Consider the following 26,036-nt stretch of genomic DNA (forward strand, 5'->3'; position numbering starts at 1 on the left):
AATTTTTAACAACTTCGCTTTTCTTTTTTCTGCAAGAGCCTGTTTTTAACTAGAGATCCATGATGATTATCGTTACTAGGTAAATGTAATCGAGAAACATCACCCGTTGAGATGCTGAGTTATATCCAGGAAGAATGGTTTAAAAGGAGTTATGACAAGTTATAGAAATTAAGGTTGAGACAGAACAACAAATGACTTTTATATTTATAAATATGCATAACAAAATTCAGTGTCGAAATTTTAGTGAGGCAATTGCCTCACTTGCCTCAAGGGTAGTTACGGCCTTGTAATTGGAATTTTGTTCTTGAACACGTACACAAACAAAAATTGCTATTATGATAGGTTATAATTAAAACGGCGGTCGTTAATTCATTGTTTAGTTGACACAACAAAAACCAGAGGAGCAAGCTATGTTTGTAATACGTTTGTCTTTCGTTAACATGTTTAAGAAAGGTGATAACAAAAACCCACCTAAAATCTAAACTTTTCAATAGACGTTTAAGATTCATCCGAGTATCCGAGTATTAAATTTCAGATCTTTTGACATCCCTAATTCATACAAGTTATCAATGCTATTGTGGAGTATGAGTTATCTAACTTATCTTCCCTACTACTGGTAGAGATGCACATATTCAAAGATTACTGTTGGTTTGTAGTTTTTTACTCCATTATCGTTAAAATTAAATCATAGAACAAAATATTTTGATTATTTATAAATTTGGTCATTTTTACTTATTTTAAAATGATTATTCTGCTCTATTCAAGGCACCACGAATGGCATAATGAAATATGTCTATATCTACATCTACATACTCTTCGGTCAAGATGAATGTTTAGTTAACTTAGATGATTCTTTGATGATAAAATTGAGAATGAAAATGGGGAATGTGTCAAAGAGACAACAACCCGACCACTAGTATACAGTTTTAAATCTACTTCATTGCATTAAAATGTTACGATATAGGTCTGGCTAAAGTGGTCATTATTGAAATCGCCGGTCAAATTTATATTATTATTAATGGCAGCCTCAATATAGATCTTAAAAACTGCGGTGATGTCTCTACACAAAGATATAAATCATACGTCAATTTTAACATACACATTAACATGAGGCAGACCAAATACACTATTAACAATGAAGAACATACTGACAATACAAGTACAATGTACTAGTAGCCCGGATTAGACACAAGTGGCACATGTTACAGTAAATCCCTGTGGTGTGTATTGCCATGTGATTCACTGTGTTTGTGGTTTACTATTATCTGGGACATAATATAAGTTAGTATCAGTCTCAGCAGCTTTCATTCAATTTATAAAAAAAGGATACGTAGTAAATCAAATCACTGTGCAGAGAAAGTTCACCATGTATGTAAAACACTTTTATCTTAGGCCTAGAGATAGATCATAATCATTTTAAATCAAATTAATCCTCTAAACTTGGTAAGAAGATTGGAGGTAAAACACAAACACACATATTAATTATTCAACTAGTCACGATATTTCCGGGCTTTTGCGGGTACCTTGTCTAAAATTGGCTTTTTGCATAATTATCCAGTACATATTGAAACAAAACACTGTCATGTTAATACTATAGTGACCTATTTGTTGTATGAACAATGAAACGTACAAGTCTTTTTGAATACGGCATAACAAAAATATTCCATGACTTTTCTTTTATCGATGGCACTTTAAAATGCAAAATTATACACGGTATTATATATAAGAACTGGTAATATGATCCGACATCGTATTTTGATACATATTTCAAAAGAACAAATTTGCAACAAACATTACAAACAGATTTTTGCCCTCTTTTAGAAAAAAATGTAATTTTTAGCTCACCTGGTCCAAAGGGCCAAGTGAGCTTTTCTCATCACTTGGCGTCCGTCGTCCGTTGTCGTTTGTCGTCCGTCGTCGTTAACTTTTACAAAAATCTTCTCCTTTGAAACTACTGGGCCAAATTAATCCAAACTTGATCACAATCATCATTGGGGTATCTAGTTTAAAAAATGTGTTTAATGACCCGGTCAACCAACCAAGATGGCCGCCATGGCTAAAAATAGAACATAGGGGTAAAATGCAGTTTTTGGCTTATAACTCAAAAACAAAAGCATTTAGAGCAAATCTGACGGGATAATATTGTTCATCAGGTCAAGATCTATCTGCCCTGAAATTTTCAGACGAATCGGACATTTCGTTGTTGGGTTGCTGCCCCTGAAATGGTAATTTTAAGGACATTTTGCTGTTTTTGGTTATTATCTTGAATATTATTATAGATAGAGATAAACTGAAAACAGCAATAATGTTCAGCAAAGTAAGATCTACTAATAAGTCAACATGACCAAAATGGTCAGTTGACCACTTTAGGAGTTATTGCCCTTTATAGTCAATTTTTAACCATTTTTCGTAAATCTTAGTAATCTTTTAGAAAAATCTTCTCCTCTGAAACTACTGGGCCAATTTAACCAAACTTGGAAGTAAAATTGTTGATCAGGTCACGATCTATCTGCCCTGGAATTTTCAGATGAATCGGATAATCGGTTGTTAGGTTGCTGCCCCTGAATTGGTAATTTTGAGGAAATTTTGCTGTTTTTTTGTTATTATCTTGAATATTATTATAGATAAACTGTAAACAGCAATAATGTACAGCAAAGTAAGAACTAAAAATAAGTCAGTATGACCAAAATAGTCAATTGACCCCCTAAGGAGTTATTGCCCTTCATAGTCAATTTTTAACAATTTTCTTAAAATTTGAAGATTTTCAATAACATTTTCCACAGAAAGTACTGTTATAGATAGAGATAATTGTAAGCAGCAAGAATGTTTAGTAAAGTAAGATCTACAAACACATCACCATCACCAAAACACAATTTTGTCATGAATCCATCTGTGTCCATTGTTTAATATTCACATAGACCAAGGTGAGCGACACAGGCTCTTTAGAGCCTCTAGTTAAACTTGTAATGAAGTTACTATAAAAAATTGTCCAAGACAGCTATTTAGAATTTATTTTTTTAATTTCTCCTTTAACATGTTTAATGTGACATGAGGTAAATAATGTTGTAGAAGTTGAATAAATTTATAATATACAAGTACACACCCGTGATATCGCGGGTCCGTGACTGAATTAAAGTATATAACTATGCCTAAGCCTTATTTTAGTAATTGGTATTGTCATCTGATAAAGTCATGTCGATTATAAGATACGCAGTTTTCTCTGCTTTCAAATCTTTCTGTTTGAACCCGTCGACCTGGAACTTATCAATTATTGGAAATATTAATTATTTTGAAAACAAAAGGTCCAGGCTATCCAGGAATGGGGTATTTTTTAATCAACAGCATTGTCCTATATTAGTTATCTTAGAAAGTCTTGCTGATTGCTGAATAAAGCTACAATAGGGAACAATTTGAATTGTTTTACATTGTCAGTTCGGGCCTTTTAAAACTGAGTATGCGGTATGGGTTGTTGAAGGTCGTACGGTAACCTATAATTGTTATTATCTGTGTCATATTGGTCTCTTGTGGAGAGTTGTCTCAACATGGCAATCATACCACATCTTCTTTTTTTGTAATCAATGAATTTTGTAAAAGATTTAATGACTGGAGAATTTCAGAAAAGGTATCAAAAGTTCACATGAATATTTTTTGCGCTTATCTGTATATTATAAACATTCATTACTATATAAATATAGTGTATTTTCTTTCAATTCTAAGTTTACTAATCGATCCATAGTGGTCATTGATATAGTATACAGACCCTCTCTATTTAATAAACTCTGTGACTGCCGTGGATAGTAAACTTGAAAATGATAGCAAATAGAATTTTGAAAATACACTTTATTTTTTGTATATGTATGTTCAAAGTATACAGAAAAAAGTATACAGAAAAACGCAAGCCGGAAGTCTAATCTGACTTAAAATTTCGTCCAATGACGGGACAATATCCGGATGCCTTTTTTCTCGTTTTTCTCCAAAAATAACTCAATCTGAATAATCATATGAATGGATGACAAATGGCACTATGCACTGTACCTATAGGACACAGAGGCGTTTTGATCAAATAATTGTGGAAAGAAGAGAAGCGACACCCAAAATGAGGTCTTCTCGTTTAATAGTATAGATAGATAGTTGAACGGCTATAAGTGAACGTGAACTTTCTTGTAATGAAAATACCTCTTCATAAAATATGTACTGCTATTGAATTACTGTCTTTCCGTACATTGATTCGTTTCATATGACTTTAATTTAGATTTAAGTTATGATGTATGTCAGTCTATACCTCATAGCATGCGAAGCGTATAACAAATTTATTTGAAAGGAATTGTTTTCATATATTTATATATAACGCATTTGATACGATGCATTGATTATGAAATACTTTAGACTACATTTATAAAAACTCTATAGAGCATAGAAACTTGATTGTTGTTGTTTTGTTTTTTTTTGTCAATTTCATATAAATTATGTAGATTAAAATATTTTTCAGTTCAAAGTTGAAACAGTAACGTAAAACATCTTCAGAATTAACAACGGATGTTTAGTTAAGGACCATCAAAAAAGAAGCCAAGGTAAAGTGATATGATATTATCTCTTCACAAATACCTATTCAATTGAATCTCGAGAAAATTGAAGGAGCCGTCTGAAAACAATTATAAACATATAATTACATTAGATGTATGTTTCATTATAATACGCTATTCTGATTGGCTAACTAGCAATCTCGTGATATTCCTTAATCAATTGCATTACACAATGCAACTTTTCATTCATGATGACACGAGGTTCCACAATAAAGTGCACGGGTAAATGAAATGAAAAATTGATATAAGGCGTGTTTTCATGATCCTATAGGTAAAAATGTAATTATAAGTATTGAATGCTTTTTTTTTAAAACTGTATAGGGTTGTAAAAGCGTTGACCGTGCGCACATTTTTAGTATGAAGCGCTTCCGCGCTTCATACAAAATGTACTTCGGTCAACGCTTTTACACCCCAATAAATTTACAAATGTAAACAAATCTACGTTTTCTAAACAAGAAAATATCTTGTTAAGAAATTGTATGAGATATCTTATGAATTAGTATATCATAAGTATAACTAGTGGCTCTAAAGAGTCTGTGTTTAGAGCCTGTGTCGCTCACCTTGGTATATGTGCATATTAAACAAAGGACATCCACGAATTCATGACAATATTGTGTTTTGGTGATAGTGATGAGTTTGTAGATCTCAAGTTACTTTACTGCACATTCTTGTTGCTTACATTTATCTCTATCTATAATTGTCCCAGTAGTTTCAAAGGAAAATGTTTTGCTAAAATTTACAAATTTTACGAAAATTGTTAAAAAATGACCATTTTGGTCATGTTGACTTATTTGTAGATCTTACTTTGCTGTACAACATTGCTGTTTACAGTTTATCTCTATCTGTAATAATATTGAGGATAATAACAAAAAAACTGCAAGATTTTTTTTAAATTACCTTTTCAGGGGTACCAATAACGGGTTGCCTGATTTGTCTGAAAATTAAAGAGCATTTATGAACAATTTTACCCCGTTAGATTTGCTCTATATGCTTTAATTGGTTTCAGAGAAATGAGCCAAAAACTTCATTTACCCCTATGACCATGTTTAGCCATGTCGGCCATCTTGGTTATCGGACAGGGTCATCAGACACATTTTTAGTGATGATTGTGGCAAAGTTTGGTTAAATTTGGTCTAATTGTTTCAGAGGAGAAGAGTTTTGTATAAGTTAACAGACGACGATGGACGACGGCCCCATGTGATGAGAAAAGCTGAACTTGGCCCTTTGGGTAAACTAAAAGAAGAAGATGTGGTATAAATGTCAATAAGACAACTCTCCGCATGGGCACAAATGACACAGCAATTAACAACTATAGGTCACCGTACTTCCTTCAACAATGAGCAGAACCCATACCGTATAGTCCCCTATAAAAGGCCCCGAAATGACAAATGTAAAACAATTCAAACGAGAAAACTATAACGGCCTAATTTTAATATGTACATAAATGAACGCAAAACAAATATGTAACACGTCAACAAAAAAACAACTGCTGAAAGCTCCTGACTTGGGTCAGGCTCATACATACAGAATGTTGCAGGGTTAATCATGTTAGCGGGATCAGAATCAGTTTTCAGAAGTGTAGAACTGAAATTAATCAACATCAGTATGTTACACGTTCACAATAATTCGATTTCATCAGAATATACAACATGTACTGATAATTGTTCAAAATGCTTTACATGCGATATTCAAATTCAAGTAGGCTTAACGCCTCCGGGTGCGGGAATTTCTCGTTGCATTGAAGACTTGTTGGTGACCTTCTGCTGTTGTCTACTCTATGGTCGGGTTGTTGTCCCTTTGGCACATTCCCCATTTCCATTCTCAATTTTATTAAACAACTTTTCTATTTTGACACTGAATAACAGAAGTACAAGAGAGGGGATAACCATTTCTTTTGACCGACACTATATAAAGAAGTTTAAGACGCCTTTTGAGTCTTTTGAACAGGTTTGATTTTTACTTATAGCACACAACAGGCACTTGTTTGGGAAAACAACCCAATTTATATACTTATATAACGTGGTGTAACGGTTGCATATATATGACATATATAAGAGGGGGGGCAAGGGGGGTCCCCATAACAGCAAAACAGTGAATTGATTTGGTGAAAAACAGATAACAAGGAATTGAAAAGGGATAATAACAGATAACAGTAATGAAATATGAAAATAAATCTGTCAAAGACCAATCCAGTAGATGACTCGTAGATCTTAGTATATAACTTGTGGTATGGACCTAGAAAATTTGTGCAAACAAGACGTTTCGGCCGTTGAGGCAGTTCTGCCTTGGTTGATTTTTTTTCCGTAACTTGGATGTTGAATTTTTCTGAACGAAATTACTAGTTTCTGTTTTTGATATAGGGATATTTTTAATCTAGGGCATTTGAGGGATCAATTTTTAATGATTTAGATTTTTTTATTTAATTTTTGAAAATAGTGCAGCCAGTGACACTTTAATTATTATCAATTTGATTTTTAGATTATTTTTTTTCTGAAAAGCAATATATATACTTTACAAGTAATAAAAAAAACATTGATGCACAATATATTTTTTTTATTTAATGACCTCATGATAAAACTTACTTATAAAATACAAAAATACCCAGATCAGTGGAGACAGGACATGTAACTGAAACACGCATGCCAGTTGTGGTTATTCTGATAATAGAAATTGACTCAAGTGACAATTCTGATAGTATAATAGAAATTGGACCTAGTGAAAATTTGGATGACACCAAGTGAAAAACTAATCATGTATCTTATGTGAAATTATAATATATGGAAAATTTGGGTACAGCAATGGAGAAGCTGAAGGATTTTAAAAAGGGTATTTGTCGAAAAATTAAACTGAAGACACATCTGTATTTGCATCAATGGTTTCTGAGCTTCAATTTTCGCCATGTGAAGCAGCTAAAAAGCTTTTAAAAATATGGTGATCAGGGTTCTCTTTCATGTAAATGAAAAGAGAGGGAGTAGCACTTATAATATAAATGCTAAAAGAAAAAGATGTTGTATAATTCCCAAAGCCATAATTCAAACCCACACCACTTAGTAATGTAAAACAATTCAAAGGAGAAAACTAACTGCCTAATTTATCCACAAAATAGTGAACGAGAAACTTAGTAACACAGTAACAAACTACAACCACTGAATCCAGGCTCCTGACTTGGAAATAGGCACATACAGAATGTGACTGCGTCAACTTTAGCATGCTAGTTGGTGTCCAATCCTCCCCAAATCAGGGACAATAGTACAACATAAAGATTATTATGTGGTCATTGAATAAAAAAATCTATAGGGAGTACCAATGCCTTTTATATAACAAAATCCATACTATAAGTTATTGTACAAGTAATAAGTGAATTATAATTTGTACAAACTGCTACATGTTCACAGACAATGGAATTTATTACAAAGGATAATAATAATATATACTGGAATGGTCCTGGGTCCAATTGATTTTATATGTTTATGTGATGTATGTTACTGAAATTCTTCTGCAAATACAGGTCCACCCGATATTACCAGTAGAAAGACCCCAATAGATATACATTGTTAAAAGATGCGGTAAGCGTGCCAATGAGACTATTATCCATTCAAATCACAATTTTCAATTATCTTCAATTTCGACGGAAGATTGGCTGTCAAAATGCTAACATTCCAATTTTCAATAACAGTTAACAGCAAATAGATTATCACAATAACAGATAACAAAATAGATAATAGTCCTATAACAGATAACAAAGAATAAGACAATAACAGCTAACAGTAAATATATTTTCAGAATAACAGATAACAAAGAATTAAAATGCCCCATAACAGCATAACAGTTAAACCCCTTGCCCCCCCCCTCATATAAGTGTGTGTATTCTGACAGATTATTTATTTTCAACTGCTGATAAGCTGACTGATTTATATCGTTACTTTTGTTAGAAGTCCATTGGACATCTACTTTTATACATGATGTTTTCAAATACTAGGAATTCATTAAAATATCGTACAATTCTTGCAGTTTTCAGTGTTAAAGCGTGACACGACTCTTTTAGAAACTCTGAAAATACGCCAGTAGAAACTCATATAAAAAATACATTTCCAATTAAGTGCTGCTATATGGCGCACATACATTGTATTAGTTTTAAGATAACAGATCTAAAGAGGTAGGTTACTTTAAAAATTTGTACACACGATAAGAAAATTGTGTATATTTGGAGATTCCGTATACTCATTGAACACCTGGGGATTATTGACATGCATCATAATGCAGTTTATATATTCTGATCTGAGATGAGATCGAGCAAGTGTACCCGATAAGAACGCTTTCAACGGTAAATATTTATGGCGTTATATCATCTGTTCTTTTATTTGGATATACACAGTCGGGTAATCGTAAAGGTAAATGAATATTTTCAAATGCACATGTCAAAAAAGATATGAGATAAAGATCTACCTATTTTTTACGTTACTTGTGTGATGGTCGCGGATATAAAATTAACTGTTTCTTCATATAGATATACCAAAAGAATAACTTAAATAGGTAGCTGGGTATTCCGATTCGAAGGGGTAACCAACTACAAAAGTTTCCAAGAAACACTTCATTAACTGATGTTTACTGAAAAATATAAATCATGACCATCGCCATTTTTTGGAAAATGACGCTTTCAGCGGCATGTTTCCGATACTATTGACCTGAACTTCCATTACATTTCTCTGTCTACCGCGCTTGGTTCCGTCAGAGACATATATCCATGTCTCTGGTTTCGTATCAAGTTACTTTCCATTACATTTCTCCGCCTACCGGAGGGGGAGGACAGGGGTAAGGGAGACAGGGAGAAAGGGGATAGGAGAAAGGAGAAAGGGGGAGGGGGAGGGAGAAAGGAGAAAGGGGGTAGGAGAAAGGAGAGGAAGGCTGGGAGAAAGGAGAAAAAGTTGAAGAAAAAAATAAAATATGAAAAAATAAAAATATCTCTCTCTTTTCCGGTAAATTAAAAAAAATAAAATAAGGAGAAGAGGGGTAGGAGAAAGGAGAAGAGGGGTGGGAGAAGGGAGAAGGGTACCCCCTGTCCTACCCCTCCTACCGCGCTCGGTTTCGTATTTACTATTTTACATACAAACTGGAATCTGCTTGTATTATCATGCTTCAGTGATTCCCTATATAATCAAACACATTTTTCTCACAAAAGGGAGACCCGGGCCCACAGCCCCCTCCTTGCATATGTCTATGAAATGAAAGTGTGGTGAGTCTATTTCTATATGTACCTGAAACATAACTTATACAGAACGTGCAATGAAATTTGTTCAACATTTATCTCAACGGAAGCTTTTATTAGTTTTAAGTAGTAGATCTTTTTTAACATTTGATGTATAACAGTCTACCACACATACATGTGAATCGTTGTTTTGTACTGTAAGTAAAAAATAGGACAATCCCAATATTGAGAACATGTTTTACACTCATTCTTAAAAAAACATGTAATCCTACAATTTTATTGGATCAAAAATTCATTTAAAAAAAAAAATTACGTCAATGAATATAATAATCCCTTTCTTCATATATATATCATATATATAAATATAGGAGTGACAGTCACATTAACAACAAAGTTTGATTTAAATGCATCCAACCTAACAAACAGTTACATAAATCGAAAGCTTATTATCTGTACTATCGTAAGTTGTAATTTCCTTCAAATCAAGATTAAAGATCAAGAACGGACAATTTTTTATTCTTCATCTGATCGATAAAAAAAGATAAACGTGTAAGCGAGAGTTAAGCGCTGCAGTCACCAAACTATTTATAGTGTGTTCTAAATGAACAGCACATGTTTATAAAATTCCAGGGAACATGATTTCAATCTACTTTTTAAGGCAATGCAAAAATAATATTGCAAGAATAGTATACAAATATTTATTTATTTTCAAAAGGACGAGGAAAAACAAAACTTGGCTGTATTTATATCCTTTATAACAAAGAGCCTTTTGAAATCTGTCCCTCGCCTTAAAGTGAATAGGTCAATTTTACACCTGAAATATTTGATTATTTAGTTATATAGCCTCCGGTGCTGTATATACATGTAAACAAAGCGTACGTCTATAAATATAAATACACGTTTTACCTTTTTACTCTTTGTAGATAACCTTGCACCTGAAGAAAAGAAAATGGTGAGTTTTTATAGACAAGACAAGACAATATTTTATTGGCACTGCCACTAACGCATTTACTGGCAATAAATGGTAATGACCAAATGGATAAACAATTTGCTATACATGGTAGTAAAATACAAACAATTATATATATAATGTGAATAAACGATTAAAGGTATAATGAAAATCTATTACAATAGTGAATAGATTACTTTTTGGAACATGTATTTAGAATTATCTTATTTTTTTGTATGAGGATAATGTTCCTTGTTTCCCGTACCAACATATTAAATCAGAACAATTATTAATATGACAAAAAGGAAAACATATGGCCAGGAATATCTGACAAGAATCTCGATTAAGGACTAGGTTGTTATAACCAGTTAACCTTTTATATAATTGGTACATTGACTCAGCTCTTTGATTCTTTTCAAAGCAGAACCAAACACATTGTACAATGAAAGTGTCAACCATGTACTGGGTCCCGAAGCAGCACATAGCTCATTACAAACAAAGATTTATTTCGTCTTCAAGCCATTGCTCCCCTACTAAACTATGTATTTTACTTACTAGTACACTTGGTCCAATCCTCAGGTCCAATCAGTAGCCTGATAAAAAATTGTTCAAATTGAGCCTTTGAAAATAATGGAATAAATTACTTTTGGAGTGTCAAAATTGGTTCGAGGTACTTGATAAATTGCATGCTTATAATTGGTGCTTTTGATTTTTCTACCCTACTGACCACTTTGCCTCATAGTCTTATTAAGAAAAATTCACACACCTCATTAAATGGGCATTTAGAAAAAGTCAGAATGCGAATATATATATTCAAACTCTTTTAGGTCATTATTTAGTAGCAACAAACACAAGAACTATGTGAATTCAGAGACATATATTTTGTATTATATTTCTCTGGTGAATTGAATACCATAACAGCCCTTGACATTTTACTAGATATCATTTTTGTCTCTTTGACATATTCCTCATTTCCATTCTCAATTTTATTACACACTATTTAAATTACAAGCATGTGTGAGTTTTTATAACTGTATAAAAATAAATGCTGAAAAAAAGTATTCTACAACAAATAAACAGCTACGCCATGAGCGCATGATACGCCCGTTGCCCTTTTTGAAATATTCGATAACTTCTTTATGTCATATCAGATATTTATAAAAATTTAAATCGAACTTCAGTCAATATATATATAAACAATACACCAAAGTTTCATGCAAACTGCTGAAAACATTTTTGAGTTATTTACCGAAAACTGGAAAATACCACCTTTTTTAATGAATAAAACCCCTTAACTTAATAACATAAAATCTAAATTTAATGAAATAGAAAGGGCGCTTACAACAATAGCTATAAAAAATTCATCAAAGTTTCATGAGAACTGCTGAAAACGTTTTTGTGTTAATGTCTGAAAACTGGAAAATCCCCCCTTTTTAATTAACAAAACTCCTTAACTCGAAAACGTAAAATCTAAAATTTATAAAAATTGAAAGGGAGCTCATGTCAATAGATGGTTACAATTCACCAAAATTCCTTGCAAATTTGTGAAAGGATTTTTGAGATATTATCAGAAAACTGAAAAAAAAACCCACCATTTTTATTGAATAAAACCCCTTTACACAGAAACTTAAAATCTGAAATTTATGAAATACGAAGGGGAGCTCACGTCAATAGATATAAACAATTTCCAAAAGTTTTATGCCAATTGGTTAAAGAGTGTTGGAGTCAATATTCGACATAATGACGACAGACGGACAACAGTATTCCACAATACGTCCTGTAAACGAGCGTATACAAATATATTGTAGATACATAATTTTAAAAACATGTTCATAGAAAATGGAATTCATTACAAAGGATTATACCCGTAATAAGAAATACTGGATTTGTCAAGGTCCCGACTTATTTTAATATTTCATTTACTGTTATCTGTTTTTGTCAATTTTAATTCCTTGTTATCTGTTATAAGCCAAATCAATTTGCTGTTTTGCTGTTATTGGGACCCCCCTTGCCCCCCCTCACATAACCTGCCCGTTCACTCATTTTTTAAACACTCTGGAAAAATGTTAATTTTGGAGATGCTGAAATATTTGCATGTTGTTCCTGAAAACCCTGGTCAATTAGTCTTTGTTTTATAAAACCAAACAGGGGTTTAATAGTAAGGTTATCATTTGACAAATAAGATAAACCTAAGTTTTGAATAATAATATTTAACCTTTTAACCCATGGGTTTTTTTTTGTAGCATTATATATTTGGTGAATATGAGTAGTATAACGTAATCAGAGATCAATATTTTAATTAGATTGAATCATACCCAATTTTTCTTAGTATGGATTGCAAAATTATGTATTTTCTGTAGGTGAGATATGCACAGAAGTGATAGATATGTATTATAAATATAGAAAATTGAATAATTATCTTAATCAACAAAAAAAAAAAAAACAAAAAAAAAAAAAAACTATCATATATACCATGTATACCCAAGCGCCTGTGGATAAAACTAGACTGACATGGTTTAAATTAAAGTAAGACCACCAATTTCCCGGTATCAAATCATTTGTTGAAAAAAAACATCAATGTATTGCCATATGACCTTTTACGTTTGCATTAAGTCGTGTTCAGATCCTTTAACAGAAAATAAAAGAATATGAAGTACACGTACACGGAAGCTAATCGCACACAATGTCAATGTGTAGAAAAAATACAAATGATCAATGGTCAAAGTTTTTATTCCTGTTCTTCATCTTGATAGTTGCTGGAGGGTCTTCAATAATGAAAGAACCACAAATACCGTAAAACAAGGTCAATATGGTTCCTAGTGTCGACTTGAGCAATACTAGTATTTAACGTATATTACTGCACTAATGACTGTCACTATATTTAAATCTAGTCATAAAAAAATCTCAAGTCAGCACAATACAAGACAAGAACAGACAGACAGAACCGGTATTAATGATTATGAGAATTACGATTTTTGCTTTATCCTACATATTGGTCTTTTAATGTTTTGAATTTCCCTAAAACTTTAAAGTCTTAAATAACAATGAATCTATGTTTTTGCTTTGAGACCAGAATATTGTCGAAAAAATAGCTGAATATAATTTGCGTTTCTATGCAAGAAAGAGTCCGTGAAACGCTCAGAATGCACGATTTTGCGTTATTAACCCAGACCCCTCGCCAATTTTTTTTCGCCTCGCTACGCTCGGCGAATATATTTTGCCTCTGTATTAAAAGGGGCTAGTTACGGCCCTGACTGTTGTTGAAAAGATCTATTGAGATGACTCAGCTAAAAATTTTACTGATGTTTCTACATTTGTTCTATGCCATTTTCTTGATTAAAACCCGTGACCGATATCTCCAATTACAAATCCATACTTTTTTTTCTTTAATAAAATTTTTATGTTGTAGGTACATACATTTCCGTTTTGATACTTTAAATTAATAATGGGGCCAATGGTATATATATAATAAGAAGTGGTGATCTAAGTAAATCTATGGTCAAAATAATCGTAGTAGGTCGTAAAACGTCGATTTTTTTTACATTTATCAACTACTATGTAACAAATTGATTGATACGCACAACCCCCTCCCCCCACAAGAAAAAACGATGATCGTATATGATTACTTTATATCTTTGAAATGAAAGTTTATGTATCAACAACTAATAGTTGTATAAGAAAAATCTATATATTTGAAATTGGAAATTTGATGATTTTAAGACAAATTCGGAACTTTTTCGCCGATTTTAAGTGCTTTCTATTTTGGAAGACATATTTGGCCCTGTCCATCAAAATTTCGCAGTTCTGAAACATCAAGACATCGCGACATGTATTTTATCAGTGACTGTCCAAATTGTAGCTTTAAAGTAAAAAGCCTGCTTGTTTCCTGTTCATAATTCGTCTCACCAATTGAAATAAAGTAGTGTTATGTATTTTTTATCGTAACATATAAAAGCATAAGTCTTAAAATGCGTTTTTTTTAAATGCTAAAATATGTTTTTTTTTGTATTTCGAAGTCGGTCGTAGAGAAAGTAGAATTGCAGATCCAACCAAATGACAGTAAAGAACAGGATGTGACCGTAGTTGACAGCTATAAACCAGTGTATGGTGTAGAAGATGTTCCACCATGGTATCTCTGTATATTATTAGGATTTCAGGTTTGTAGTGCAGTTAGTTTTCTAATAAAACGGTAATCCGTATAGATAAGTCTGATCAAATAATAACACCGAACAATTCTTGTTACTTACAAACATATTATATATTTATACTTCAAACAGGTTCTTTTCAAGAAAAAAAAAGAAAAGAATCTAGCATTATGATTTTTACTTCAAAATCAGCTTTAATTGATGATAACCTCGAAATGTCATCACTCGAAGTTTAATAACTTTTGACAGCATCGATCCAAACGTATTGTTAACTTAAAATACCACAGTTACAGTCACAGTTTAGCCTGCTTTTAAGTTACATTCCTGAACTGACTGATGGTTTGGTAAAGACCTAAATTTACAACACATTTTCCCATTATGAATTTTCCATTTCTGTGTAGCAACATTCCTGGATTGCCTGCACATTGGATAAATATCTCCCTGTTTACTAGTTTATGATATTTCAGGTCTTTCGGTTTTTATCATGACTTCCATTAGGCCCGAGAACACAGTTATTTCGTAGTGCATTTCTTTTAGACAATAAATTCAAATTAAAAAAATCGCACCTGCTCTTTCTTCAAAATAGTTTTACAGTGTAGTGTACTACCAGTGAGACAAATAATATCAAAATTATAGAAACTTCTACCAGCTCTAACTCAAAATATTGGCAATTCTGTGTTAAGGGGGTGTAAAATTCAGTTTGACAGCTTCAGACGTGATAAAATTTGACCTTTCAGAACTGGACCAATTCACTCCTTAACATAAAGTTTCAGCACCCAAATTTTTTTGACATGTAATTACATCCCCCTACTTAATATTTCATGCATTTAATATAAATAAATAAATTGGGAAAGTGTATTAAATAAAACATGCAAGTTATACACTGTTTACACTAGGGACTATATTCGTAGACAACGAAAACCAAAGGACGATAACTGTGTCATTGGACCTAATAGGACAGAAAGACTTGACCAATCTTTATAAAACTTTGCATAACCTAAGCTTGGGCAATAATGAGATGGTTTGCCAAGTTTCATGGCCATATGTCATATATAACAGAAACATGGGTCATTTTAGTATTGACATTTGGATGTTTATTTTTGACGTATAAATTAAATATCTTCAACTGTCAAGATTTTGGCCTAAAAACTTGAAATTTTGCAAAAATTTACTTTTTAAATGCTCTTGAATATTAGATATTAAGTATTAAAAGCATCTGCACACTCATTTTATTTATCAGATGTATTGTATTTATTCCAAAGTCAAATTTATATGCGCCTATGCCTGAAAATAGAGATTTTCCAATTCAGGGAAGCCTTATATAAATATGCATTTTTGTTAGCCAATTTGAAGTTTTTTAAGTTTTTTAAGCCTAAATTATTCTTTCATATATATTAAATGTACTTTAAATGTATAGAAAAGTTACAAAAAGTATACCACATGAGTATAAAATGGTCTTGGACCATGCAGTACTGAGAATTATTTAGAGTCAATTTAGGCGGTAGTCCATATTGACATATAAAAATGCACACAGAAGCTATCAGAAGTGAAAATGTGTTACTTTTTGTTCATTTCTATGCTAAGGTGTTATCATACAAGAAGTCTAAATGCAAAAGGACTCTTGCATTTAAATTTTTTGAAAGACAATATGGTCTGGCGGCCAGTTTTTTCACATTTCGATGGAAAACTTGCATTTAGTTTAAGTCTCAAAAGGTATAAATTTGGACCACTTACTATCATACAGGAAAAAAATATGGTAACCTTCAAAGGAGTAAGGTGTACTGAATATAGTAAAAAGCTTTCTTTTCAGATTTAGTGAAATATTTGTGATGGACTAGAGATTTGATGTACAAAGCGCTTCACATTTTACATACATCAGTTAGGCTGTTTAACCAGGGCCATGAAAACAAAATATTCTGCACTTTTTTTCTGTGATAGTCTACTTTTCTCTTTATTCAGAGTTCACAAATGGTTAATTAAATTTGATTTAAGCACAGAAACACAAATATCAGGAACAAAAAAGCTGTCAGATAGAAAGTCAGCATGCCTCTTAGGCATAAAATGTAAACTTCTTTAAAATCCTTATTATAGCCGTAGAATGCCAAAATGTCAATTTTTAACAGAATTTCTGTAAACCAAAGATGTAAATCCTTTACTTTTATTGGGTTTGACAAATTGAAACCAGCAAATCATTCAGGAAAGTTCCCAAAGTACAGAATCTAGATTTCAGTAATCCATCTCTTAGGCCCGAGAACACAGTTATTTCGTAGTGCATTTCTTTTAGACAATAAATTCAAATTAAAAAAATCGCACCTGCTCTTTCTTCAAAATAGTTTTACAGTGTAGTGTACTACCAGTGAGACAAATAATATCAAAATTATAGAAACTTCTACCAGCTCTAACTCAAAATATTGGCAATTCTGTGTTAAGGGGGTGTAAAATTCAGTTTGACAGCTTCAGACGTGATAAAATTTGACCTTTCAGAACTGGACCAATTCACTCCTTAACATAAAGTTTCAGCACCCAAATTTTTTTGACATGTAATTACATCCCCCTACTTAATATTTCATGCATTTAATATAAATAAATAAATTGGGAAAGTGTATTAAATAAAACATGCAAGTTATACACTGTTTACACTAGGGACTATATTCGTAGACAACGAAAACCAAAGGACGATAACTGTGTCATTGGACCTAATAGGACAGAAAGACTTGACCAATCTTTATAAAACTTTGCATAACCTAAGCTTGGGCAATAATGAGATGGTTTGCCAAGTTTCATGGCCATATGTCATATATAACAGAAACATGGGTCATTTTAGTATTGACATTTGGATGTTTATTTTTGACGTATAAATTAAATATCTTCAACTGTCAAGATTTTGGCCTAAAAACTTGAAATTTTGCAAAAATTTACTTTTTAAATGCTCTTGAATATTAGATATTAAGTATTAAAAGCATCTGCACACTCATTTTATTTATCAGATGTATTGTATTTATTCCAAAGTCAAATTTATATGCGCCTATGCCTGAAAATAGAGATTTTCCAATTCAGGGAAGCCTTATATAAATATGCATTTTTGTTAGCCAATTTGAAGTTTTTTAAGTTTTTTAAGCCTAAATTATTCTTTCATATATATTAAATGTACTTTAAATGTATAGAAAAGTTACAAAAAGTATACCACATGAGTATAAAATGGTCTTGGACCATGCAGTACTGAGAATTATTTAGAGTCAATTTAGGCGGTAGTCCATATTGACATATAAAAATGCACACAGAAGCTATCAGAAGTGAAAATGTGTTACTTTTTGTTCATTTCTATGCTAAGGTGTTATCATACAAGAAGTCTAAATGCAAAAGGACTCTTGCATTTAAATTTTTTGAAAGACAATATGGTCTGGCGGCCAGTTTTTTCACATTTCGATGGAAAACTTGCATTTAGTTTAAGTCTCAAAAGGTATAAATTTGGACCACTTACTATCATACAGGAAAAAAATATGGTAACCTTCAAAGGAGTAAGGTGTACTGAATATAGTAAAAAGCTTTCTTTTCAGATTTAGTGAAATATTTGTGATGGACTAGAGATTTGATGTACAAAGCGCTTCACATTTTACATACATCAGTTAGGCTGTTTAACCAGGGCCATGAAAACAAAATATTCTGCACTTTTTTTCTGTGATAGTCTACTTTTCTCTTTATTCAGAGTTCACAAATGGTTAATTAAATTTGATTTAAGCACAGAAACACAAATATCAGGAACAAAAAAGCTGTCAGATAGAAAGTCAGCATGCCTCTTAGGCATAAAATGTAAACTTCTTTAAAATCCTTATTATAGCCGTAGAATGCCAAAATGTCAATTTTTAACAGAATTTCTGTAAACCAAAGATGTAAATCCTTTACTTTTATTGGGTTTGACAAATTGAAACCAGCAAATCATTCAGGAAAGTTCCCAAAGTACAGAATCTAGATTTCAGTAATCCATCTCTTAGGCCCGAGAACACAGTTATTTCGTAGTGCATTTCTTTTAGACAATAAATTCAAATTAAAAAAATCGCACCTGCTCTTTCTTCAAAATAGTTTTACAGTGTAGTGTACTACCAGTGAGACAAATAATATCAAAATTATAGAAACTTCTACCAGCTCTAACTCAAAATATTGGCAATTCTGTGTTAAGGGGGTGTAAAATTCAGTTTGACAGCTTCAGACGTGATAAAATTTGACCTTTCAGAACTGGACCAATTCACTCCTTAACATAAAGTTTCAGCACCCAAATTTTTTTGACATGTAATTACATCCCCCTACTTAATATTTCATGCATTTAATATAAATAAATAAATTGGGAAAGTGTATTAAATAAAACATGCAAGTTATACACTGTTTACACTAGGGACTATATTCGTAGACAACGAAAACCAAAGGACGATAACTGTGTCATTGGACCTAATAGGACAGAAAGACTTGACCAATCTTTATAAAACTTTGCATAACCTAAGCTTGGGCAATAATGAGATGGTTTGCCAAGTTTCATGGCCATATGTCATATATAACAGAAACATGGGTCATTTTAGTATTGACATTTGGATGTTTATTTTTGACGTATAAATTAAATATCTTCAACTGTCAAGATTTTGGCCTAAAAACTTGAAATTTTGCAAAAATTTACTTTTTAAATGCTCTTGAATATTAGATATTAAGTATTAAAAGCATCTGCACACTCATTTTATTTATCAGATGTATTGTATTTATTCCAAAGTCAAATTTATATGCGCCTATGCCTGAAAATAGAGATTTTCCAATTCAGGGAAGCCTTATATAAATATGCATTTTTGTTAGCCAATTTGAAGTTTTTTAAGTTTTTTAAGCCTAAATTATTCTTTCATATATATTAAATGTACTTTAAATGTATAGAAAAGTTACAAAAAGTATACCACATGAGTATAAAATGGTCTTGGACCATGCAGTACTGAGAATTATTTAGAGTCAATTTAGGCGGTAGTCCATATTGACATATAAAAATGCACACAGAAGCTATCAGAAGTGAAAATGTGTTACTTTTTGTTCATTTCTATGCTAAGGTGTTATCATACAAGAAGTCTAAATGCAAAAGGACTCTTGCATTTAAATTTTTTGAAAGACAATATGGTCTGGCGGCCAGTTTTTTCACATTTCGATGGAAAACTTGCATTTAGTTTAAGTCTCAAAAGGTATAAATTTGGACCACTTACTATCATACAGGAAAAAAATATGGTAACCTTCAAAGGAGTAAGGTGTACTGAATATAGTAAAAAGCTTTCTTTTCAGATTTAGTGAAATATTTGTGATGGACTAGAGATTTGATGTACAAAGCGCTTCACATTTTACATACATCAGTTAGGCTGTTTAACCAGGGCCATGAAAACAAAATATTCTGCACTTTTTTTCTGTGATAGTCTACTTTTCTCTTTATTCAGAGTTCACAAATGGTTAATTAAATTTGATTTAAGCACAGAAACACAAATATCAGGAACAAAAAAGCTGTCAGATAGAAAGTCAGCATGCCTCTTAGGCATAAAATGTAAACTTCTTTAAAATCCTTATTATAGCCGTAGAATGCCAAAATGTCAATTTTTAACAGAATTTCTGTAAACCAAAGATGTAAATCCTTTACTTTTATTGGGTTTGACAAATTGAAACCAGCAAATCATTCAGGAAAGTTCCCAAAGTACAGAATCTAGATTTCAGTAATCCATCTCTTAGGCCCGAGAACACAGTTATTTCGTAGTGCATTTCTTTTAGACAATAAATTCAAATTAAAAAAATCGCACCTGCTCTTTCTTCAAAATAGTTTTACAGTGTAGTGTACTACCAGTGAGACAAATAATATCAAAATTATAGAAACTTCTACCAGCTCTAACTCAAAATATTGGCAATTCTGTGTTAAGGGGGTGTAAAATTCAGTTTGACAGCTTCAGACGTGATAAAATTTGACCTTTCAGAACTGGACCAATTCACTCCTTAACATAAAGTTTCAGCACCCAAATTTTTTTGACATGTAATTACATCCCCCTACTTAATATTTCATGCATTTAATATAAATAAATAAATTGGGAAAGTGTATTAAATAAAACATGCAAGTTATACACTGTTTACACTAGGGACTATATTCGTAGACAACGAAAACCAAAGGACGATAACTGTGTCATTGGACCTAATAGGACAGAAAGACTTGACCAATCTTTATAAAACTTTGCATAACCTAAGCTTGGGCAATAATGAGATGGTTTGCCAAGTTTCATGGCCATATGTCATATATAACAGAAACATGGGTCATTTTAGTATTGACATTTGGATGTTTATTTTTGACGTATAAATTAAATATCTTCAACTGTCAAGATTTTGGCCTAAAAACTTGAAATTTTGCAAAAATTTACTTTTTAAATGCTCTTGAATATTAGATATTAAGTATTAAAAGCATCTGCACACTCATTTTATTTATCAGATGTATTGTATTTATTCCAAAGTCAAATTTATATGCGCCTATGCCTGAAAATAGAGATTTTCCAATTCAGGGAAGCCTTATATAAATATGCATTTTTGTTAGCCAATTTGAAGTTTTTTAAGTTTTTTAAGCCTAAATTATTCTTTCATATATATTAAATGTACTTTAAATGTATAGAAAAGTTACAAAAAGTATACCACATGAGTATAAAATGGTCTTGGACCATGCAGTACTGAGAATTATTTAGAGTCAATTTAGGCGGTAGTCCATATTGACATATAAAAATGCACACAGAAGCTATCAGAAGTGAAAATGTGTTACTTTTTGTTCATTTCTATGCTAAGGTGTTATCATACAAGAAGTCTAAATGCAAAAGGACTCTTGCATTTAAATTTTTTGAAAGACAATATGGTCTGGCGGCCAGTTTTTTCACATTTCGATGGAAAACTTGCATTTAGTTTAAGTCTCAAAAGGTATAAATTTGGACCACTTACTATCATACAGGAAAAAAATATGGTAACCTTCAAAGGAGTAAGGTGTACTGAATATAGTAAAAAGCTTTCTTTTCAGATTTAGTGAAATATTTGTGATGGACTAGAGATTTGATGTACAAAGCGCTTCACATTTTACATACATCAGTTAGGCTGTTTAACCAGGGCCATGAAAACAAAATATTCTGCACTTTTTTTCTGTGATAGTCTACTTTTCTCTTTATTCAGAGTTCACAAATGGTTAATTAAATTTGATTTAAGCACAGAAACACAAATATCAGGAACAAAAAAGCTGTCAGATAGAAAGTCAGCATGCCTCTTAGGCATAAAATGTAAACTTCTTTAAAATCCTTATTATAGCCGTAGAATGCCAAAATGTCAATTTTTAACAGAATTTCTGTAAACCAAAGATGTAAATCCTTTACTTTTATTGGGTTTGACAAATTGAAACCAGCAAATCATTCAGGAAAGTTCCCAAAGTACAGAATCTAGATTTCAGTAATCCATCTCTTAGGCCCGAGAACACAGTTATTTCGTAGTGCATTTCTTTTAGACAATAAATTCAAATTAAAAAAATCGCACCTGCTCTTTCTTCAAAATAGTTTTACAGTGTAGTGTACTACCAGTGAGACAAATAATATCAAAATTATAGAAACTTCTACCAGCTCTAACTCAAAATATTGGCAATTCTGTGTTAAGGGGGTGTAAAATTCAGTTTGACAGCTTCAGACGTGATAAAATTTGACCTTTCAGAACTGGACCAATTCACTCCTTAACATAAAGTTTCAGCACCCAAATTTTTTTGACATGTAATTACATCCCCCTACTTAATATTTCATGCATTTAATATAAATAAATAAATTGGGAAAGTGTATTAAATAAAACATGCAAGTTATACACTGTTTACACTAGGGACTATATTCGTAGACAACGAAAACCAAAGGACGATAACTGTGTCATTGGACCTAATAGGACAGAAAGACTTGACCAATCTTTATAAAACTTTGCATAACCTAAGCTTGGGCAATAATGAGATGGTTTGCCAAGTTTCATGGCCATATGTCATATATAACAGAAACATGGGTCATTTTAGTATTGACATTTGGATGTTTATTTTTGACGTATAAATTAAATATCTTCAACTGTCAAGATTTTGGCCTAAAAACTTGAAATTTTGCAAAAATTTACTTTTTAAATGCTCTTGAATATTAGATATTAAGTATTAAAAGCATCTGCACACTCATTTTATTTATCAGATGTATTGTATTTATTCCAAAGTCAAATTTATATGCGCCTATGCCTGAAAATAGAGATTTTCCAATTCAGGGAAGCCTTATATAAATATGCATTTTTGTTAGCCAATTTGAAGTTTTTTAAGTTTTTTAAGCCTAAATTATTCTTTCATATATATTAAATGTACTTTAAATGTATAGAAAAGTTACAAAAAGTATACCACATGAGTATAAAATGGTCTTGGACCATGCAGTACTGAGAATTATTTAGAGTCAATTTAGGCGGTAGTCCATATTGACATATAAAAATGCACACAGAAGCTATCAGAAGTGAAAATGTGTTACTTTTTGTTCATTTCTATGCTAAGGTGTTATCATACAAGAAGTCTAAATGCAAAAGGACTCTTGCATTTAAATTTTTTGAAAGACAATATGGTCTGGCGGCCAGTTTTTTCACATTTCGATGGAAAACTTGCATTTAGTTTAAGTCTCAAAAGGTATAAATTTGGACCACTTACTATCATACAGGAAAAAAATATGGTAACCTTCAAAGGAGTAAGGTGTACTGAATATAGTAAAAAGCTTTCTTTTCAGATTTAGTGAAATATTTGTGATGGACTAGAGATTTGATGTACAAAGCGCTTCACATTTTACATACATCAGTTAGGCTGTTTAACCAGGGCCATGAAAACAAAATATTCTGCACTTTTTTTCTGTGATAGTCTACTTTTCTCTTTATTCAGAGTTCACAAATGGTTAATTAAATTTGATTTAAGCACAGAAACACAAATATCAGGAACAAAAAAGCTGTCAGATAGAAAGTCAGCATGCCTCTTAGGCATAAAATGTAAACTTCTTTAAAATCCTTATTATAGCCGTAGAATGCCAAAATGTCAATTTTTAACAGAATTTCTGTAAACCAAAGATGTAAATCCTTTACTTTTATTGGGTTTGACAAATTGAAACCAGCAAATCATTCAGGAAAGTTCCCAAAGTACAGAATCTAGATTTCAGTAATCCATCTCTTAGGCCCGAGAACACAGTTATTTCGTAGTGCATTTCTTTTAGACAATAAATTCAAATTAAAAAAATCGCACCTGCTCTTTCTTCAAAATAGTTTTACAGTGTAGTGTACTACCAGTGAGACAAATAATATCAAAATTATAGAAACTTCTACCAGCTCTAACTCAAAATATTGGCAATTCTGTGTTAAGGGGGTGTAAAATTCAGTTTGACAGCTTCAGACGTGATAAAATTTGACCTTTCAGAACTGGACCAATTCACTCCTTAACATAAAGTTTCAGCACCCAAATTTTTTTGACATGTAATTACATCCCCCTACTTAATATTTCATGCATTTAATATAAATAAATAAATTGGGAAAGTGTATTAAATAAAACATGCAAGTTATACACTGTTTACACTAGGGACTATATTCGTAGACAACGAAAACCAAAGGACGATAACTGTGTCATTGGACCATTATGCCCTCGTCACACTGTCCCGATTTTTACGCCGATGGCAACACGATTATGAAAATTTTAAAAATCGGGACTGATCGTATCCAGATCGGGCTATTCGTAGTGCCATCTTTAACCATCGTAGAACCATTGGCCACTTTTTCTAGCCTTCGGGGACAACTTCGGGAAGGGTTCTAAATTTTTTAACATGTTAAAAAATTCCCGAAGGTGCGTCCGATGTTGAGGGTTCGTATTCAGTTCGTATCACCATCCTCACCATCGTAATGTCACCGGGAATGCATCTTTGAACATCGTATTGCATTCGTGTTTCCATCGTTTCCATCGGGCAGTTTTGACATTACGATATCTACACGAATGAATCACGAAGCTACCCGAAGGTCTTACAATGGCAACACGACTTCGTAAAGACCTCGTAATCCCGTCGTGTTGCCATCGAATAAAAGTACGAAGGCGACAAAATGGAACTACGACGGCAATGAATTCAGCTAAATGTAAGTTAATTTTCGCACTAAAATACACTTAAAGTGCCATGCGCGATATGCACTGGTCAGTCTAATACGACAGTTAAGAAAGACGTTCACAAAACATGGAGCTCATATCATATGATTCTATGAGAACAAGAAAGGCGACAGCGTTGTTTCTATTTATTCAAATGGAACAAGAAGAGCAGCTATTACAGGCTCAGGATTTACTTTTACAAGTTAAATATTATTTTTTGTCAATTTTTCATATCAAGTAACATAATGAAAATCATAAACGCGCCTCGTACACCAACACTACAGGTACACGTATATAGGGAAACCAACTTTTTCTTCATTATTCTGATTTTTTATGTATCGTCTGAGTTGTCGTCACACGAATGTTTACTCCATAACCGTTTTGTTTTCTATATGTCATATTTTGTCGCATTTGTTGCTTTCCCCAACATCCTTCCTTTTGTCTATATTATTATGATATTCTCCTGGAAAGAGCTCTTTTTGAATAAAAGGGATCAACGAACCCATTACCTTACCTTTAAGATAGATCAGTAAATATGGGCATAATTATGGGTGATTATTCAGACTAGTGCACACATTTTACAGTTCAAACAAGGCAATGACGAGTGTGGCATCCCCTCGTATGTAACATATTGGGGACAAATATGGACACTATATTTGTATATGACACATGCAGAAAATGGTAAATTGAATATGCATATTTGATACATAAACTATTTTTTTAGAAATCAACAAAAACATTCAGTAACTGGAAATACCTTTAATATTGTCTTTAGAACAAGCAGGTAAAAAAATGAGCAACCAATTTCCTGTGTATTATGCTATTTCAAGGAGAAAAAACAAGTCCATCTGCATGACCTTGACATTTGGCCTTGAACGTAAAAAAGGTCAGATCATTACAAGGAGGAACAATATACCAAATGTGGTTAAAATCTTTTGAAGCATATTGGTTTTAGAGTGTCCACAAGAGT

General features: G+C 32.2%; 1 protein-coding gene across 3 annotated transcripts in view; it reads left to right on the plus strand.

Moving 5' to 3' along the window:
- Positions 1-8,788: 8,788 nt before the first annotated feature.
- LOC143064785 (solute carrier family 23 member 2-like) overlaps positions 8,789-26,036 on the plus strand; it is a 31,441-nt gene continuing 14,193 nt past the window's right edge. Inside the window, exons 1-3 of one of the 3 annotated variants that reach the window (XM_076237885.1) lie at positions 8,789-8,907; positions 10,713-10,741; positions 14,755-14,895. In XM_076237885.1, the coding sequence (XP_076094000.1) occupies positions 10,739-10,741; positions 14,755-14,895 (144 nt within the window). In that variant the 5' untranslated portion in view covers positions 8,789-8,907; positions 10,713-10,738. Of the gene's footprint in view, positions 8,908-8,958; positions 8,975-9,971; positions 9,987-10,712; positions 10,742-14,754; positions 14,896-26,036 lie in introns of those variants that run through there. The other 2 variants (XM_076237886.1, XM_076237887.1) reach the window with 2 other exon arrangements.

Source organism: Mytilus galloprovincialis, chromosome 2 (assembly GCF_965363235.1).
Source record: "Mytilus galloprovincialis chromosome 2, xbMytGall1.hap1.1, whole genome shotgun sequence".
Classification (NCBI taxonomy): Eukaryota; Metazoa; Mollusca; class Bivalvia; order Mytilida; family Mytilidae; genus Mytilus; species Mytilus galloprovincialis.